Here is a 20,260-nt window from a genome sequence, read left to right as displayed (position 1 = left end):
GAAATGGTTTTAGTCTGTGTAAATGCCATTAACTTGATTTATTCTTATTTTTACATGTGTGGAAAGGAGATAGAGTAAAATCCCTTCTTACTGATACATATAGCATGAAGTAATTGTGCACTTACACATCTTTAGAGAAGGTCTTTTGAAACATGCCTCGACTTGGGAACAATAATACGAAGCAAAGGAATGGAGTTTGTAGCATGCATGGATTCACTCCTGTAAGAATACGCAAGCCCAGTGCCAAATGTCTCCACCCAAACATCCGAGATGTTACTAATTTGATAAGAGGCCTTTTCCTGTTTTTTACTAGCCTGTGCAGTTTCTCAAGCTATCTGCGCTCAGTTCTCACGAAGAGCATTTTTAGTGGCACAGAACGTGTCTGCAGAGCAAAATGAAGGTGTAATTACAGCACAGGTAGGTGAAACCACACTAGAATGGATAGTCATAGCAGTGAGTGTGTGGGAAATGGGCTGGCAACCACCATGCACATATAGCTGGATGAGTATTTGGTGTGAACGGCAGAGAAGCATTTGCTTATGACAATAGTTATCGGTAAAAACACATGCTGGAGCTCCAAATAATGTTGAATGGTTTGGAAAAATCACTAGAAGAATAGATACTGGGAAGGATCTAGAGTCTTCTGTCTAGAAGAACAGATAAAAGACAGTAAATGTAAATCAGGACTGTATTCTTCACACAGGGATGTTCCTCCTGCTGCTGCATGTATCTGTCAAAGCAAACGTGCCTGTTGTTTTTCTTCCTGACTTCTAGACACCTGCTGTGGAGGTGGCACTTGACCCTGGCACTTCAGGATGACTGAATGCAGTTGTCTGGTCCGCTTCTCTGCCGAGTAAGTCAGTCAGTGTCAGGCAGCCAGAGTTCTCACTGCCACATTTCTTCATGCATAGTTGTGTGGGACTTGTTCATTTTGTTGAGCTTTATATTTTGGGGAGAAAGGGTGGAAAGAGAGGTTAACCTCTGCACTTCATAATTGTATCTTTGGGCATATGAGTTTCAGAATGATACCTTATGGTTAATATGTTTAATCTTTTAGGTGTTTTACACCTTCTGTGATTTGTTACTTCGTTTTGAAGCAACATGCTTCAGTCTGAAAAGATGGACTTGGAAAACTCAAAGGCACTGATGCTATCTGGTACCTATTGCATTGTGTGAGTAGTGGTTACACAAGCCATCATTTCCCATGGTATGTTGTACCTTTACCCACTGAGTGGGGAGAAAAGCTGGAGAGGGTAAAAAGGTTATACACAGCAACTGAATTCTAATGATACATGTGAAGCCATTCTCCAGGACAAAATTGTTCAGTCCTCTCTGTGCTCAGTTTTCTACCAGAAGAGATTGTTGCCTGGAGAATAACTTCAGGAAAAACAGGAAATAATTCTGTATGGGGTTGTTTGGTTCGGTTTTGTTTGGTGGTTTGTTTTGGTTTTTTTTTTTTTTTTTTTTTTGTGGGGGTGGTGGTTTTCTTTTTTTTACACTGATGTATTTCACAAATGTTCCTTCATTACTTACTTTCAGCTGGTGACAATTATTTTTTCTCTGAGTCCCAAGAGGTTTAAAGTAGGCCCTGAATTAAAAGTATGAGGAAATCACTACTGAGAAACTGGAGTTTCAAAACTAATGTTTTTGCAAAGAAGAAAAAGAAACATGTGCACCCTTTGGCTGGTCTGTAACTACAGCATGGTCTTTTCAGCATTCCTTTCCCTGATGTGGAAAGTATTTCCCAAACTCCCATCCTGTTGTTTCTAGGAACTGTGTCAGACTGCATGCAACTTGTAAAAACTACGGCAGTAACAATGTGGCACTATAAAACTCTTTCATATTCTATTTTATCGAAAGTAAACAATCCCCAGGTGACACATCCTGAGTACACAGGAAAATGCAGTAAATTAAGGAGAGTTATGTTCCTTTTATGGTGTGTGTGTCAGGGAAAAAAAAAAATACAAAGTCGCCAGCCTGTGGTGCTGCACAAGTCTCCAGGTATGAGCTGCTGCTTGGAGGGCAGGGCCAGCCCTGCGGGGGTCCTAGTTGAGCTTGAGGACCACCACTGCTGCCCTGTCTGTTAACTTGTGATGGGACATGGGCATGGCATGACCGTGCTGCTGGTGTGACCACAACAGGAGTGGTGCTCCTGTGTAGTAGAAAAAGCACATCATGTTTAACTAAACTCCTCAAGAAGCTAAGATTAACAAATATCTGATTCATAGTTCAAGCAGAGCTGGTGATAAACATGTTGATCTCAGTGTCTAAAGACCCACTGTTTTTAATGCTACTTTTTCTCCTGATCCAGACATCTTACATGTTTAAATATTTGTTCCTGATTAATGTTTCTCAGCTAAGTTGTTGGAGAATTCACCCACCCTTGACCTTAGTTTAGAAAAAAGAAAACAAAATGAAACAAACAAACAAAAACCACCAACGAACTCAGGGAAGATTTTAATCTTAAAATAAAGCTGTGAGTATGCACCTATTTATTTAACTTTTGGGGAAGGGATGCCTGGTTTTTGGCTGGGCCTAACTGTCCTAGCATAGGATGTTACTGGTGCGCATTGGTAGGGTTAGCACTGTTACTGAAGTGGTACATACACTGTGATCATGCAGGTGTTAGCTTATTTGATAAGCAAATAATAATACTCTGAGAACTGCTATACTGACCAAGACCGAATAAAAAATGTATGTGGGTGAGGAATCTGATAACAACTCAGTTCAGTCAGACTGTGACAACCAAGAGAGATCCCACTGCAGTGGAACCACCCCTTTTGCTAACAACGGGTTAAACTGATAAGGTTTCTTACTGCCATCTACTGTACAAACGTGTCAAGCCAGAAGGGAATAAAAATTCTGTATCTTGGTTCTTAAATAAATGAAATTGCTTCTGAAAAGAGAGAGAGAAAGCAGAGCTTGATTTCTCTCTACATCTAACATTCCCTTTATTTGCCTTCTTTTCAAATTCAGAAAGAATTTGTTTTTTTTAAATCTTTCCTGTACTGAGGTAGAAACATCAGGTGGGATCAAGGGAATCATTATCCCTTTACTCTTTGTGTTTTCCATCATCAGTTTCTCCTATATCTATGTATACAAGCATAGATAATATTTTTAATTGCTGCTTTCCTATTTTTCTTCATTTTATTTAGCACAAATATAAATTGCAGTCCTTTTTGACAATTTTAGCATTTGTCTGTTAATTATTTTCCATTAGATTCAACATAAGTAGATCCAGAAGTCTTTACAAAAGTTACAATCTTTAATTATTGGAATTATTCAGTTGGAATAATTGGAGGAACATTTCATTGTTCCACAGTAAATCCAAACAAAGAAAACAAAGGAGTTTCCTAACACTGCTACTTCCTAAATTTTTAAAAGACCCTTCCTACAAACTTAACCTGCAAGCTTCAATTTCAGTCTGTGGCAGTTATAAATGATATTTAATAGGGTGAAAGAGCAGAGCGGGGCTCATGATTTGAGAACTGACTAGCCCTTTATCAGGGGAATACTAATAGATACCACCTGTTTCCTATCATTCAAACCTTAGATGTGGTTTGTTAAAAACATAACCCATCCTTTCAATGTCAATGGAAATGTTAAATTTAGGGGCTTGTCACTGTAGAATTTTGCCACATTGGTGAGATAGAAAAGCAAATGAGATCATCATAGCAAAAATACTGAGATCAAAGTCCAGACCTACAAACAGGAGCCACCATAATAACATCTGTTAAACATTGCTGAGACATCAGGATCCACAAAAGCACTTGCAGAAATGGAGGAGGGCTGACAGAAGTGACAACGTTGTTTTCAAGATGCCTGTAGATTTTTTTTTTTTTTTTTGAAGAGTCGTGTTTCAGGAAATACTGATGAAGCCTCACGATTTGCAAATAGCTGGTGTTCCCACGTACTGCTGACCACCAGCAGCAGAATGAGCATATTACACCTTTTGATGGTGGGCTCCATCACTGCAGAACGGTGTAAAACTACTGCCCACCTTGTTGTTGTTCCCTAGCTCACACAGTAACAGTATTATGCAAAAGCCAGTGAATGCAGTAGCGTACAACTACAAGAGCAAGATGACTAGGAAGATACATAATCACTTTGTTTTAAGGTCTGGTGTTATTGAGCCTTTGTTGTTTGTCTTACTCGAAGGCTATAAAGCCTTAAAGGATTCTTGATGGTGAGACTCTAAAGGTGGCCCACATTGAGGTGAGTGAGCACAGCCCTGCTTTGCTGAGAGACCCATCGTGTCGCGCCATTCTTTATCATCTGAATAAGGCATATCTCTTCACACAGGCTTTTCAAATCTGGTAAGTACAACCTGGCAAGGAGGCAGAGCAGAGGAAAAATCAGCTGGTTTAGTGCTAAACCATGTGGAGTTTTTCCACCATGCCAGAGGGGTCTCCAGATGGACTTTTCTGGCTGTGTTACATAAGGAAGATGGATTACAGCTGAAAGCCCGTGCCTATACTTCTAAGTGACTGATGGATGAGGATGGAAGGAAAACATTGGGGTTTTTGGTTAAATTTAGAATTGGATTAGCCTAGTGCTTGCTGTCCTCATTTTCTCTTGCTATCAGTGGGAGTAGAAAATTCTCAAACCTTATAAGCCTGATATCTCGACTCAAAGTTAACAAAACTGGCAGCTTACAGGAAGATACAACAGATAATAGCAGGCCATGTTGTGCTCTTCATTAAGGCAATCGGAGAAAAATGGCAAGATCCATTTCTAGCTTAGGCCCATTCAAAAGTGTCATGCTAAAGGGTGTTCCTACTGAGCAGGTTAATGTAAGAATGCAGAGAATCCTGCTGCAAAATGCTTCCAGAGACAGCTTAACACAGTGAAAATGAGTTACAAGACAGTAAATACAGCATCTTGCACCAGTTGGGTATGAAGTTGTACTGTGATGAGCAACCGAGTTTTATTGAGAAAATACTGATGAGAAATAAATGCCTGCAGTGAAAAGTGTAGCATCTGGTCTGCATTTGAATTCACGCATGAAAGCTATTTGGCCTGACTTCCTGCCAAATCCTGCAGTTTTTGAGATCATCGGACATGAAGGAGATTGAACTCCCTAGGTAAGCATCTCAAAATTTTCTCCTAGCAGAGCATATGCGGAGTTCTAAAAGCACAGACTCCCCACTTTTGCTTACAAGTACGGCTCTTTTTTTTTCATTTTTTAAGCTGTCATATTCTCTGTCAACATCTATAACATTTGTGGAGTTGCTATTATTAAAGGTTGTTAGCTGTTGTTCAAGAATCCTTCAACATGTATACATTGGGTTTTAAGTCATTGTCTAAGTACCCCAGAAAATCTCCAAGAAAGAAATAGCAGACCCCTCCACAGTCCATCAAACTGGACACTGTGGGCTTTCTGCACAAGGAGATTTCTGCATTGCTAAGTAATGATACATCCTGGTCAATCTATTTGTGATTTGCAGGGATTAAGGTCCTTAGTCCAGCCTAAGGCATTTGCTTGAGAGGACTGACTGAACAGTTAAAAAAAAGGCTACTAGGAACATTTCTCAACTGTTTGGACACTATGCATTCTCCATAGTGTGCCAAGGGCTCTGCTGCTTTTGGTATCGCCTCTAGAATTTTCTATTCATCTTGGACCATGGCATGCTTGGTTCATATAAACTAGTGCCTCCCTGTCCTCCCCTGTTGCACTTGGACTATTAGATTAGGTAGTCTGAAATCCAAAAGAAGAGCAATAACAGTGCTAAAAAAAAAAGACTGTAATGAACTGTTAATGAGGGCTTTTTTTAACCTTCTTTCGACCTAACATCATTGGCTCTAGCATCACTGCAATTAGTAATTTCACAGTAATGACATATAGGAACAGAATGACTGAGTATCTTCATACTAATGAAGATATTTTGATGCTCCAGTTAGACATGTGGACTAACAATTCCGCTGACAGCACTGAGTGGCTCTGGATTTGCCTTTGCGTTAGGCACATACAGTCTCTTTAATTGTCACAAAAGGCCGATGGGAGGATCCCAAATCTGCAGGCTCATCCGCCTGGCAAAGCTCACAAGAGTCCCAGCTATTGGATGTATCCTTGGATGGGACTTGGATCTAGCTGACATGCTGCCTACCTGCCAATCTGAATCCGCCGATGCACTGAAAATTCTTCTTTCCTTCTGCCGCCTTGAGCAATATTATCACTATTTGGTCACTCTTCAGTCTCTTTGCTGCTCAGTCAACATTCAAATCATTTAAGACAGCTATTAAAAGTTTATTGGAAACCAAGTATGTGGAGGGTTTTGAGATAGTTTAAAGGCATCAGTTGGAGGGCATTGTCGTCTCTCTGTAGGCTCTGTATAAGGAGAGCAACTACATGGAAAAATTATTCCTGTGAGCAAATGCTTGCTGTGCCATCGGCACTGCTCTAGGCTGGAGCTTGACTCTAAAACCAGCGTTGGAAAATTCAACGTTTGTAAGTAATTCCTGACTAATGTAGATGAAATGCGCTCATCTTGCAGCTAAAAGGTTTTATCTTGGTGTTCCCCGCCTTGCCCTGCTTGGCTGCTGCCTGCCGTACACTCAGCCGCAGGCTTTTTTCATTCGACCCTGCAACCATTTGCTGTGCAGCGGGCAGTTACGGGGCGGGGCGCGGGCCACGGCAGCGGCCGGCGGCTCGCCGGGTGGAGCCCGTGTTCCCCCCGCGGTCAATCCGGTCTGCGGAAGGGCGGGCTGCGCTCTCCGCCTCGCCGCCGCTTCCCGAGGCCGGCGTGCCGGGAGCCTCCCGCCGCCGCCCCTCAGGAGAGGCGCCGCGGGGCGCCGGGAAGCGCAGCCCGGCCTGCCAGGCCCTGCTGGGGCTCCGCTCGCCCCCAGCGGCTCCGAGGCCGCGCCTGCCTCCCCGGCCCCGGCCCCGGCCCCGGCCCCGGCCCCGGCCCCGGCCCCGGCCCCGGCCCCGCCGCCACCGGGCGCGGAGCCACGCTGCGCCGCGAGACGAGCGGCTGCCCTCGCTCGATTGGCTCGGAGCTCGGCCGAGCGAGCGCTCGGGAGCGGCTGGAGCTGCCTGGCGGGCGCTCGGTGAGGCGGTGCCGAGGCGGCGCGGCGCGGCGCAGCCATGTACGGCCTGGCGCGGGCCCTGCGGCGCGCGGCGGCCCCCGGGCGGCCCCCGGCGCCCCGGCGAGGGGGCGGCGCTGCCGGGGCGCGGCCCTGGGGCTGGGGGCTGGCGCTGGGGCTGGCGCTGGGGGTGAAGGTACCGACGCCGGCGGGCTGTGAGGCTGACGGCGGGCAGGAGGCGGAGGCGAGTCCGCTGCCGCCCCCTCGGGGCTTCGGCGCGGCCATCGAGAGGAGCAGGGACCTGCTGCGGAGGATTAAGGTGCTGAGCGAGCGGGGCTGAAGGGGAGCCGGGGGTCTCACCCCGTGTCTGGCGCTGTGCGAACCGGCCCTCGCCTCCGTGAGGGGGGAGGTGGGCTCGTATCTCCTTCCCGCGGACTTCGCGGTCGCTGCAAGAGATTTCGGCCAAGCGTTGGGGGGGGGGGGGGGGGGCGGGGGAGCGTTTTTTGGGCGCCGCGCTGTGAGGAGCCGCCCCGCGCCTGGAGGAGGGGGGCGAACCCTGCCGAGCTCCGGGGCTCCCCCCGAGCCGCCGGCCCTCACCTGAGGAGCCGCTGCCGCGGCCCGCCCCGTCCTGCCCCGCCGCGGGCGCTCGGGGCCTCGGCCCGGCCCGCAGCTGCGGCGGGGCGTCGCGGGGCTCCCGCTCGCGATCGCAGGTGAATCGCTGAACGTCACGGCGCCGTCTCACGGAACGTCATTATTTTTCTTCTGAATGTCGCGTCAGGGAAGGCTGTCGGTCCTTGGGAAGCTCAGGCCGGGCAGAGCTCGATGCGGGGAGCTGGTGGAAGTACGGTGTAGGATGGGGCGTCTGGGAACACGGGAGGGCCTTAAAGGCTGTGGGAAGGAGAGAGGCGGGCCGGGGGGTGTTTAAAAAGCACGTTGTAGTTACTTTGAAAATCTGACTGAAGCTCCTTTGAAATTCTCCTTGCTAATAGATGATGCAGTTTGCGTGTTGCATGTTAATTCTGTAATGTTTTGTTTCTATTCAGTTTTTCTTGCATGCCCCGATTGCTAATTTAATTATTAAATAAATTATTTTATTTAAATTATTATTGTTGTTGTTAGGTATATTTTTCCCAGTTGCTGGATTAAAATGTCAGCTTTTCGAAAGCAGTTTATACCAGTTCAGCCCAACTAGTATTTAACAAAATTTCAACTGTAATGTGACACCAATATGCAGGTGCATTTGTAGGATTGGTTTTGCTTTTTTAGGGTTTGGGAGCAGGTGTTTTTTAACTGTAAAGATCCTTCTTAATGTCTTCTGTCCATTTTTTTGACAGGATGAAGCAGGAATCCCAGGTATACTAGTTGGAGTCTCTGTAGATGGAAAGGAAGTCTGGTCAGAAGGTTGGTATGTGGGAGTAGTAGTTGTGCATGCTGTTGGGAAGCAATGAACGTTTTAAAAACGAACAATTCGGACACACTTATCAGTCTGGGATTGCATCCACTTGATGTCCCGTCTGTGGACAGTGGCCAGAAACAGGTACCTAGGGAGTGTGAAGTGATACTTTCCTTGGTAAACTTCAATAATTTCCAGGAATTGATAATTCATTAACTTCCTGAATGTGCCCGTGTATCTCAATAGTTATGTTTAAGAACCTTTCTTTCATTAATTTGTCAGATCGGTCTTTGAATTTTCTTACACTCTAGGCATACAGCTGTACAGTGGTCTGGTAGAATTGTATATAGGAGGTAAAGAACTGTTCTCCCCACAGGAACTTACTTAATAGTCAGAGTAAGAATGGCTCACATTTGGTGATCTGTCTCCCATTTGTGGGCTGAGGTATAGATTTTTACTGAGAAGGTACTGAGATTTAACAGGTGTCATCCTTCCAGAAATTGCAAGTGATTTTTCTAGTTACACAGCTTAGTTTTAAATACAGTCTGTTAGTACTGCTCATACCATGTAGGCATTTGATGTTTATTTAAAAAAAACACCAAACTGTGTGTCTTTTTTTCAGAAATATTTTCATAATGCATTTTGGTTTTTTTGGACAACTTAAATGGTAGTAGTGGATGGCAACGTATTTCATTAATGTGTTACAGAATTTGAAAAAAAAAAAAGTTTGTAAGTAAGATTGTTGCTAACTTTTTTCTGATAGTCTGTTGTTGCATTAACTTTTATATATGTATACAGCTGATTATAGGTTTTCATTTCTCTTTCATCATGACAGAAGTGAGTTGGAGAGCCTCTGATACCTTTTGTAATGTGGCCTAATAAGAAAATTGTGCTAGAAACTTAATCACAAACTTTCTCAAATCGGATAGCTTTTTCTGGTCTCAAATTACCTAGCAATCAAAGCAGAAGATAAGACTTCAGCAGAATCACTTCCTTGACATGCAGGAAAGTGCCTGAGGGAACTAGTGCCAGGGTTGTGGTTTATCATCAGGACTGCCAGATCCAGTAGCAAGACAACTACATGTGGGAGCATAAACCATGGCAGAGCTTTCTGTACCCTGCTGCATATGGATATAAAGAACAACATTGCCTTGAGTAAGGCAGCTGGGAGGTGGGTAGCATTGCTCTAGTAGGCATCTGGCTCATTTTGTTGTCCTCCTCCCTTCTTCATGGGGGGAAAAAATAGGAACAGGTGTAAGTTGCATGCATTCTGTGACCATGGTACTAAACCTGCTTTCTTGCTAAACTGATGGGAGTGATTTGAGATTTGGAAGGTATTTTCACTGATGGGTACAGCATCTGTGTTCACAAGCACCATGCAAGCACTTGAGTAGCAACTTTACATAAAAGAAAGGATCTTGGGCAACTGACATGTCATCTGTTTTATTTCTTGTATTTTGGCAAGGTTTTTTTTTCTGAGTAGTTCATTCTCAGACTACAGTTTTATACAGACAGACGTGCATTGCTTGCAGGCCTTGCTTGTACTGAAAACTGCAAATATGTCATTACTGCATTTCATAGCTTTTTATGCTGCCACATCACTTGCACAGTTTCTTCAAACCTAGCTCAAACTGAAGACTAGTATGGGAGCTTGATAATGCTTTATTAATTCCAGTTCTTGCTATTAGACTTGTGGGTTGGTGACATAGGAAAACACTGGTATGGAGACTATTAAGCTGTCTTTAAATAAAAGTCATGCTGAGTGATGTTGAAACATAACTGTTTTGTGAAGCTTTACGGCTTAGGTAATTGCTGTGGGTTTGTGAGTTATTTCTCAATTTCTGTATCGGTAAAATAAGACCCTTTACTGTTTCAACCATTGATTCGGAACAATAAAATTTGTGACCATTGGTCAGTTATTTTACAGTCTAGATTTTGGTCTCTTTAGTTTTTCTACATTGAATATTTGACCTCAGGAGCATAAATTTTGGCTTAATTTTCAAGCTCATTTATCATTAGGTTTGTTTTGTAGTCTTAATCAGTAACTTGGGATGCCATTGGCCATATAATGGGCTTTGATTAACTGTTCCTACTACATTAAAATGTTATTAACTTAACTGAAGCAGGAGCAGGGATAGTCCAATGCTTTATGTCCTGGTTTAGCTAGAGGAAAAACATTTTAAAGAGCCAGTAAATCTAGTTCATTGCAAATAATTAATTCAGCATGTCTCTGTGCAAAATATTTACCACAGTGTTTTTATTTTCTTAAAGGTTTGGGTTATGCTGATGTAGAGAATCGTGTAGTATGTAAGCCAGAGACGATCATGCGAATTGCTAGTATTAGCAAGTGTCTTACAATGATGGCTGTTGCTAAATTGTGGGAAGAGGGGAAACTGGATTTAGATGCTCCAGTGCAGAAGTATGTCCCTGAATTTCCAGAAAAAGTCTACGAGGGTGAAAAGGTATGTAATTGTTTATTGGTAACACTTTTTTGGATTTTCATTCCTGTCATCGCACAGCCATATGTGTACAGGTCCCTGTATCTGGACCTATTCCTGTAAAACACCAAAAATCTTTTAGACAAATACTGATGTTTGCTGCTCGAAAAAGCAAAAAGCAATGCTGGAAATTTGGATCTTCAGTTTTATATCAAGTGTGTAGTGTGCACATAAGTATGTATATATTTTAACTGGGTTTAATACACGATATTTAAAAGGTCTTATATCTTTGTCTCTTCCTCGTCATGTTGAATTTTACTTTTCTGGTGATTTAGTGTGCATCATATCTTTAATGAAGAGTGCTCACATTTAAATATTGTCCTTGCTACCTAGGTCGCTATTACTACAAGACTGTTAGTTTCACACTTGAGTGGGATTCGTCACTATGAAAAAGATATTACAAAAGTAAAGGAAGAAAAGGAAAAGGCAAACAGAGCGTTTAAACTGACAAAACCCTATCAGGATAAAGAACAAAAAGAAAAAGAAGGCAAAGGGATTGAAAAGAGTGATTCTGTCAAACCGAGGAAAGAACACGAAGGTGAGGTAAAAAGCCGAAATTCAAAACCTGGCAGGAGAGACAAGGAATTTGAGCAAGAAGAGTATTATTTGAAGGAAAAATTTGAAAGCGTGATTGAATCACTGAAGATATTTAAAAATGATCCTTTATTCTTTAAACCAGGTGAGTTTCTACTCGTTTAGACCAAAATGTGCTCTTCTGGTGAAATTTTTGTTTTGGATTGTTTTACATGCAGTGAGGATAGTAGAGTCCAGTAAAGAGTGTTTGTGTGTGTGGAGGGGGGGTGTTTTGTTCTGCTCCCTCCCCTTTTTTTTATTCTTGTGCCCCATTAAAAGCTCAGCAGAGAAGTATTTGGGCTGTTCTGCACAAACCATCTGGTCATGTACTTGTCTTAAAACTGACGTAACTTTTGAAGACTGAACTGATCAGGATTTTATCTGTTCAATTCTAGATAACAGTATTGTATAGATACCTTTACCAATCTACTGACTTAAAGAATTATGCTTGTATAGGTACCTTCTAATGGTGCATCTGCACCATAATCGAGGAAGTTCAAAATGTGATGTAGCCAAGACTTAAAAGGTAATACAAAGAGTCCCAGATAATGCAGGGGAGAAGAGAAAGTGGGACCTCAGGTAGAAATAAGACTTTTCTCCCAGGAGCTCTAAGTAATGCAGTGAGTGCTATGAAATGTACCAGTTACTGAGTTTATAAATGCTAAAGCAGATTATAGTTTTGGTAACAAATTTGTACCTACAAAGTATTTTGTAAGTGGATACCAACTTGCTGTATTCATGCTGTGGGCCTAGATATGAACCCAAAGCAAAAAGTATTAGTGAGGCACTAAACCAGAGCTAAAAAATTCTACAGAAAGACCAGAGAATCACAGAATTGTTGAGGTTATTTATTGTTGGAATTATTTAAGTTAATTTTAGAGAGGACTTTGAGGAACTTCAGGTGTAAGTTCTCAATGAGTTAGGTTAACAGGCAAATGATACACATTGCTGATAAAGAGTAAATAATGTGCATTTAAGGGGAGAGGGGTAGGAAGGGGGAGAAGTTAACCACTTACTATCTTGGAGAGTTCTAGGAACCATTTCAAGCAAGAGATCTGTCTTGACTGTAGGCAGTTCAGCAGTTGCTTGATATGTAGATGTTTCGTAAAAGGCATCAGTGCAAGAATGAGATTTAAAAAGATGAAATGTTTTGTAAATAAATTATATTGTCTTAAATAGTATGCATGTTAGTGTTCATATAATCTTTCAGGATATTCTAGAACTAGAAAACTAGAACTAGAAACACCACGATAAAAGTGATCGAGTCCTTTGAAAACCTTGAGCAATATCCTGATTTTGGCTGGGATAGAGTTAGTTTTCTTCCTAGTAGCTGGTTATAGTGCTGTGTTTTGGATTTAGTGTGAGAATAGTGTTGATGGTATGCTGGTATTTTAGTTGTTGCTAAGTAGTGCTTACACGAGTCAAGGACTTTTTAGCTTCCCATGCTCTGCCAGGTGCATAAGAAGCTGGGAGGGGGCACAGCCAGGACAGCTGACCCAGACTGGCCAAAGGGCTGTTCCATACCATATGATGTCATGCTCAGTATATAAGCTGGGGGAGTTGGCACGGGCGGCAATTGCTGCCCGGGGATGGGCAGGGCATTGGTCGGCGGGTGGTGAGCAATTGAAATGTGCATCACTTGTTTTGTATAATAATAATAATAATAATAATAATAATAATAATAATAATAATAATAATAATAATAATAATAATAAATTATTAATATCAATAATATTAATAATATTATATATTAATTATATACTAATTATATATTAAATAATATTTATATATAATAATATTTATATATTAATTATATATAATTATTAATAATTAATAATTATTAATAATTATTATTATTAATAATATTATTAATATAATTAATAATAATTAATGATAATAATTATTATTATTATTATTATTATTATTATTATTATTATTATTATTATTATTTATTATCTTCCTCTGCTGTCCCATTAAACTGTCTTTACCTCAGCCCACGGGTTTTACTCCACCCCACCCTGTGATTCTCTCCCCCATCCCACTGCCAGGGGTCGGGGTGAGTGAGCGGCTGTGTGGTGCTTAGTTGCTGACCGGTGTTAAACCACAGCAAGCGAGTACTTCCCTTGTTTTTCCATCTCTAGGGTACAGACACACAAGTCGCAGTAGGTGAGCATCTCTTAAGAAGTAATTTTATGGTTTGCTTCAGCTTTCCAAATCCAGGCATCCTTTTTAGAACTAGTATGGAAAATCTTGTAGAAATGATGTTAAATGTCAGTCTTCACATCTTGGCATGAAACCTGGCTGTACGTGCAGGTCCTTGAAATTTTTTTTAGCACTGTTCTCAGAGCTACCTGCACTTAGCAAGCATCTGTGTCTGCTGCTGTACAGAAATTCCTAGGGTCCAGTAGCATAAGCTCGTGATTCACATCATATTAAAATGGAGGTGGGTGGGTGGGTCTTCTAATTGATTATTTGTTGCTATATATAGTTTTATTTGCATATGTGATTACTAAAATTTTATCCTTTCGATTCCATTTAAGCATCATGAGGCTAACTTCTTTTTTTCCCCTTTCTCATTGTGTTTCTTCAAGGTAGTCAGTTCTTGTATTCAACATATGGCTTTACTCTCTTAAGCGCTGTTGTGGAGAGAGTTTCAGGACAAAAATTTACAGATTATATGCTAAAAATGTTTCGTGATTTGGATATGCTATCAACAGTACTAGATGACAATGAAGCAATGGTATATAACAGAGCAAGGTAAACTTCTACACCCCCCCCAATTGTTGCTCTTTCTATCTTTATTAAGCCAACTTAATTAAGAATGTGTGCATTTCCTGCCCCCCCCCCCCGCTCCTAAATGAAATGGGTTATGTTATATAAAAGTTAGTTGTGTAACTGACTTTATGTCAACGTTATGGTATTGGTTCTGTAATTGGCATGTAAAATTGCAGAATAGGAAATAATTATTTCCTGTTATAAGAGTATATATGGGAGGGAGTGGCAGGGGTGACTTTGTAGTTTGCATTTATTTTGGGTACAAATAAGCCGTGTAAATAGAGTAAAATAAAGGAGTAACTAGGAGATTATGTTAGAATATATAGTTACCTTGGTTTGCTTAATATACTGACTTGCTAAGAGTTCCGTGGAATTGTAATAGTCTCACAATAGCACAAGGTTGTAATAAATGAAATTGTAGCATCAATTTTAACCAGAATTGAAATTCTGTTTAACACAGAACATGCTTTACCAATTGATTTATTTTTATTAACTTAAAAAAAAAAACACAAAACAAACAAACAAACAGAACAACAGAGAAATTTATGGATAATCCATTCCAGTATAGTGGATAAGTTAATTCTTGTCTTTCTCTTCAGTCTTTATTTTATTGACCTACCTGTCTGGGCTCTGAAATTGATTCATTGACTCACCTGTTAAATTTTGGTGCAAGAGAAGAATTCTAACTGAATCACAAAGGCAGGTTATGGAAAAAGTCTCATGAAAATGAGACTCAAACTTATTAAAAGTTTGGCTTCTAAAATGCTCTCAAAAAATGAAAATGGTGATGAACATGTTGAATCCAAGGTTTATAGTACTTACATGTAAGTGTATATTTAAAGTGCCTGCATGTGTGTGTGTGTTTGTGTGTGTGTACATACACACACACACAAAGCAGTTTGTAACATTTTAGGGATAGCTTTAGTGCTGTATTCCAAGATGCTTTGTGCTGGTATTTATTTTGCTTCCAAATTTTCAGAGGCTCTTCTGGCTGTAGATCTGGATGCTAGTGATGTTCTTATAAATTATCAACTTCTACAGTCAAGTTCTTGTAAATATATATCTGTATATTAAACCTTTTATAAACTGAAATATGGTAGGGATGAAAGAATTGGGACAGACAATGTTTTGGAGTTTTTTTTATGGGCTACTTATTATTAAGCAAAACTGAGATGCTAATGTGATGGTTTTGCTTCCAGAAATAGCTAGCTTGGTGCCTCAAACTAGAACATATCGACGTGTTGTGATTTGTTTTAACAGTTTGGTTATACTATATTTCACTGACATTAAAATGTTTAAAAATTCCCATTCTACGTCTTTTAGAGGTGTAAGTCAAGCATTTCAGCATCTTTGTAATAGGTTTTGTTGTGATCAAAAAGCTGACTATAGGGACACTGAGATAATCAAGTCACTGGCAGAGTTAATGGTAGTCTTGGTTCCATTCGTCTCTCTTCCTTTGCTTCACCTTCTGATTTTCAGTATTATGGCTTTCAGAAGTTCCCTGAAAGTTTTCCAATTTAAGTGCAGACTAGATAGGGAATGTATCTGTACTGTTTGATAGTGGACTTGCCCTGCCCACCCACCCTTTTTTTTTTTTTTTTTGGTGGTTCCTTTTCACAGCTCTCCACATGGACCTCTTGTGGTCTAAAGGCCAAAGGCTGAAACTCATCAGATTATATAGTTATTCAACATTCCTTTTCATATGTTGTATGAAATGAATCCAGTCATGATTGGACTGTTTCTTTCAAAAGCATAATTCAGTCTGCACTCCTGTTGTGTTGTTCCTGATAGTTCGTTCTGCAATTCTGGTTGGTAGTTTCTAATTTGTACTTTAATGACAGGTTTTGCAAGACTCTTTCATGCTTCTCACTTGTCTTAGTAGTTACAGAATATTCAGTTGTCGTAGTATATGGCAACTGTAATGGGGTGGTGGGGGGAAATAAATCATAAATGGAAACTACTGTCTCAGAGCAGTCACCTAAGACTTCAGTGAAATTTCAGCTCAGTGTCTGATAATCGTGGGGTAGTTTTAGGATTCCGCTTCCTTAAACACCTTAGTGCAGAGATTTAAGAAAAATCCTGTGCTGGCTGATCTATAGATTTCTGTCACATCTCTTATTTGTATATTGGCTTTACTCTTTCTATATCCCAAGAGTAAGTAGAAGGATTAGTACTTTTACTGATACTAAGCTTCTAACCTAAGAAGTCACCTTAATTGTTGTTTTCCTGTCTGAATCTCTTGTTTATTTTTCTGCAAGAAATATAGTTTAGAAAAAAAATATTTTTTAAAATTCTAACGTTTTGGTGAGAACAAGCTAATACATGTTCAGTTTACCCTTTCAAGGTAGGGCAGCTTAAAATAGTTGTGCATAATATCTGAGAATGACATGTTGAATTTTCTTGAATTCTAGGTGTTATGTTTACAACAAAAAGGGACGGCTGGTAAACGCACCGTATGTGGACAACTCTTACAAATGGGCTGGTGGTGGCTTTCTGTCGTCAGTAGGTGACCTTCTGAAATTTGGAAATGCCTTGTTATACAGTTATCAAGCCGGACAATTTAAAAACACTAACGGCAAACTTCTTCCTGGGTACCTCAAACCAGACACAGTTGCAATGATGTGGACCCCAGTGCCAAAAACCGAAGTATCGTGGGACAGGGATGGTAAATACGCGATGGCTTGGGCTGTAGTAGAGAAGAAACAACAATATGGCTGTTGCAGACAGCAGAGACACTATGCATCTCATACCGGTGGTGCAGTGGGGGCAAGCAGTGTCCTCCTAATTCTACCTGAAGAGCTGGACTCTGAAGCTATAGATACTGGGCTAGTGGCACCACCTAGAGGAGTAATTGTTAGTATTATCTGTAATATGCAATCAGTTTCGCTCAACAGCACTGCCTTAAAGATTGCAAGGGAATTTGATAAAGAAAAATGGGCATAATATATAGATTTAAAAAAGAGATACGTGTAACTGAATTCACTGTACTGAAACATGAAAAACAAACGGAGAAGGTCGTAATTGGACTTTGAGATCACTAAGAATATGTGAAGAAAAAGCATCAAAAATCACTTAATTCTGCTAGTGGTGCTAAACTTATGTGTAACTGGAATTCATCTCTCAGGGAAGTTCCTAACTTACAGAAAAGGAGAATGTAACAGTCAAATTTGACTTCCTGTAGTACCTGTGTAAATTATCATTATATTAGCAGGGTTTTTTTCTCATCCAGTCAAGCACTTGTCCAATACTAAAAAAAACTAGCATTGGTTTCTTGCACTGAGAAATACAACAACAAATTAGCTATCTTAAATGTTAAAATTTTGGAAAATTTCACGTCTTGATTTCAGCACACGAAGATGTAATTCATTATTCTCACGGTTCCAGTCTGCCAAAACTGTTCAGTATTACTTTTTTAAAGAAAAATGGTTTTACTGATGATTTTTATATTTTCACATAGCACTTTTCTTACTTGCTTAAAAAGCAAAAAACCCCAGCAAAACCCCAATCTTGAAGCTACCTCCAGAATGCAGATTTATACCAGAAGTATGCTTTTGTCAGAGCTGTGGGTTGTTAAGAATTAGAAAAGAATGAAGCTAGAGTAATGTAAGTAAAAGTCTTTTTGTTATTTAGATGTCCTCTCTTCCATTTTTATTGGACACAGAGAATGTGTGAAACTAGTTTACTGTGAAATAAGGGTATTATTTCCACAGTCAAGTATGCCTGAATAGCACAACATGGTGAGCTGTCAAACTGTCTCATTGTTTTTGAATGCTAACTTTGGTAGCCAGAAGTGGCACTGATTTCTGTAATGTAGGTATTCCTTTACATATAGGAATTAGGAACTGAAATAACTCAATAGAATTTAAAACCTATTCTTGAAGCCGGTAGTAGAAGTCTCAGAGACTTGGAGAGTTTTTTTTTTATTTAAAAACCATCCTTTTTTCCATTTGGAGACCTGCCTCAAGGAGTGACTTTTGCACAAGGTTGAGCAAGACATTGTGATAAGAGTTCCACAAAAGCATTTTCTAATCTTCCATTTTACTGTAGAAATACAATAACATCTGAATATGTTAATTTTATATATTCCATAATGACATGGAAGATCTCCATGATCTCCAAGATTTACCCCCATGCCACTTCCCCTCCAGTTACATCAGACAGTATTTCCAGGCTAAGACAAAACAAAATATCCTTCAGGAAAGGTTTGAATACTTATGTCCTGCACTGTTTAGCAGCTCTGCTTCTCTGAATTTAAGGAGCAAGATGTCTTGGATAACAGCTAGCGGAAGATACTCTTACCTGCCTCTTTCCCGAGATAGTGCTTTTAGTATTAACGTCATAGTTGTTACCTGCCCTGTGATGAAACAACATGCTGTCATGTCTGTTCCCAGAAAGCCTATGATAACGCTTATTACTTAAGACTGACAAACCAGGAAATATAGTATTTTGAGGTGTCAGTGTTTTACCTACATTTTTAATTGAAGCTAGTAGGACTGATTTAGTACTCTTCACAATTATAATCATTCTTGTGCCTTAAAACAGTAAAAGCTTACACCTAAACTATTTGCTTGGGTTTTCTGGTTCACTCACCAAAACTTCACTTTTTTATTCAGTAATAATGGGTTGTCTTTATCTCAAGAATATCAAATCAGTAGAGACAAGAGAGAACTTTTCTGAACAAACTTTCATTTGGTCAGGCAATAAATTATCTACTCTTCCACTGAAGTCTCTGTTATTGTTTGACAGTTCCAGTAAATACAGAAGTACTGGAGATGAGCGTCATCTACAATAGCAACATTTTTTTTTTTTCAGTCATGAGCACCTGCTAGGTGGGTAAACATGCAGGAGCAGAAGTCATTGCCTGTTTTACATAGGGAACAAGAGTAAGTAGTTCTGAGTTGTTTTCATCTTGAAGAATACATGAATCGAAATAGACCAAATACAATGTTTTAAATACAGAAAATCTGAAAAGTAACACTGTTATTTTAGGATTTATAACATACTTTTCTTGTATGATGCATCTGTTTTGCAAATGGTATTTATTGTCCTTGAAAACCATTTTGCATACTTGAGAGAAAACAAGTTTCACTCACTGACCATTGTGTTTGGGTTTAGACGAAGACTCAGAATGTAGAAGGCGTAGGCTTACCATTATGCTTGTCTGCATATGACGAAACACTAATAAACGTCAATAGTTGAAGTAGGTATGAAAGTGAATAATGGTAAGAAGTGTCTAAGGCATTTCTAACACCAAGATATTAATGACAGTGTCTCACTCCCCTCATAGACTATGTTTAGCCACCAACTTTTTGTATGCATACCATGTTCTTTATACTGTCTCTCCCGTAACTTCAGGCTTTTAAAAAAACCCTCTGTTGTCACATGTACAGTATTGGAGATGCTATGATGTCTAAATTTCATCTTCCAGTACTGAAACAAAGTGGGTCACTGACTTTCTCTGATTTGGTATTCACTTAATCATGAGTTCTTACCTCATGGGTGGGTGGAGGAAGAGAAGGCAGAGATATGGGAGACTAGTAATCAATCTGGCCTCAGCACATGTATTCAGGTCACAAGTGAATTAATATTGCTACTTTGATTTTTGTTCTGAAACCAGTTATTTGATGGACTGGCATTAAGTGTGGGAAACTGGTCAGTTAAGAGCAGCTTTCATGATAAACTTGCTCTTAAATTAACCTTTATTGTGAAAACACAGTATGGCACTGACATAAAACTGTACTTTTCTTAAAAGGCATGTATACTAAATTGGTGCATCTATTTCTGTATCAGACACCTACTTTTTGTATCTGGTAATTATAAGTGTTCACTGTTTGAATTAACTGAAATAAAACAGCTTGCAAATGCAATGAATTGTAATATCAGGTTTGGGGTTGTTTTTTTTTTTTTTTAATCGACTAGAAACATGCAAGTTTTAAAAGTCATAAAAAGAATACAGGTTAAATAGAAATTCCCAACAATAATTAGCTCACCAAGACAT

General features: G+C 40.1%; 1 protein-coding gene and 1 long non-coding RNA gene across 4 annotated transcripts; both read left to right on the top strand.

Annotated features, from left to right (window-relative positions):
- The first annotated feature begins 324 nt into the window (after window positions 1-324).
- Window positions 325-1,268, top strand: LOC309595319. The gene is made up of 3 exons (XR_014229209.1): window positions 325-417; window positions 775-853; window positions 1,058-1,268. It is a non-coding gene; the product is annotated as an uncharacterized lncRNA (long non-coding RNA).
- A 5,816-nt stretch (window positions 1,269-7,084) lies between these two features.
- On the top strand, window positions 7,085-20,139 carry LACTB (lactamase beta; the record flags this gene model as incomplete). 3 transcript variants are annotated; one of them, XR_014229284.1, is made up of 7 exons in its annotated part: window positions 7,085-7,342; window positions 8,358-8,424; window positions 10,688-10,878; window positions 11,248-11,593; window positions 14,079-14,244; window positions 15,883-16,070; window positions 16,674-16,762. XR_014229284.1 is itself a non-coding variant. In XM_082322517.1 (6 exons), 6 exons carry the CDS (start codon window positions 7,085-7,087, stop codon window positions 17,203-17,205), a joined length of 1,560 nt encoding a protein of 519 aa, XP_082178643.1. In that variant the 3' UTR covers window positions 17,206-20,139. The 3 variants fall into 3 exon arrangements, 2 of the variants coding, with proteins under 2 accessions (XP_082178643.1, XP_082178644.1); XM_082322517.1 differs by lacking the exon at window positions 15,883-16,070 and having other exon boundaries at window positions 16,674-20,139; XM_082322518.1 differs by lacking the exons at window positions 14,079-14,244; window positions 15,883-16,070 and having other exon boundaries at window positions 16,674-16,848.
- Between the last annotated feature and the right edge of the window lie 121 nt (window positions 20,140-20,260).

Source organism: Platalea leucorodia (assembly GCF_965183815.1).
Source record: "Platalea leucorodia genome assembly, chromosome: 9".
Classification (NCBI taxonomy): domain Eukaryota; kingdom Metazoa; phylum Chordata; class Aves; order Pelecaniformes; family Threskiornithidae; genus Platalea; species Platalea leucorodia.
This window is presented reverse-complemented; position numbering and strand designations above follow the sequence as displayed.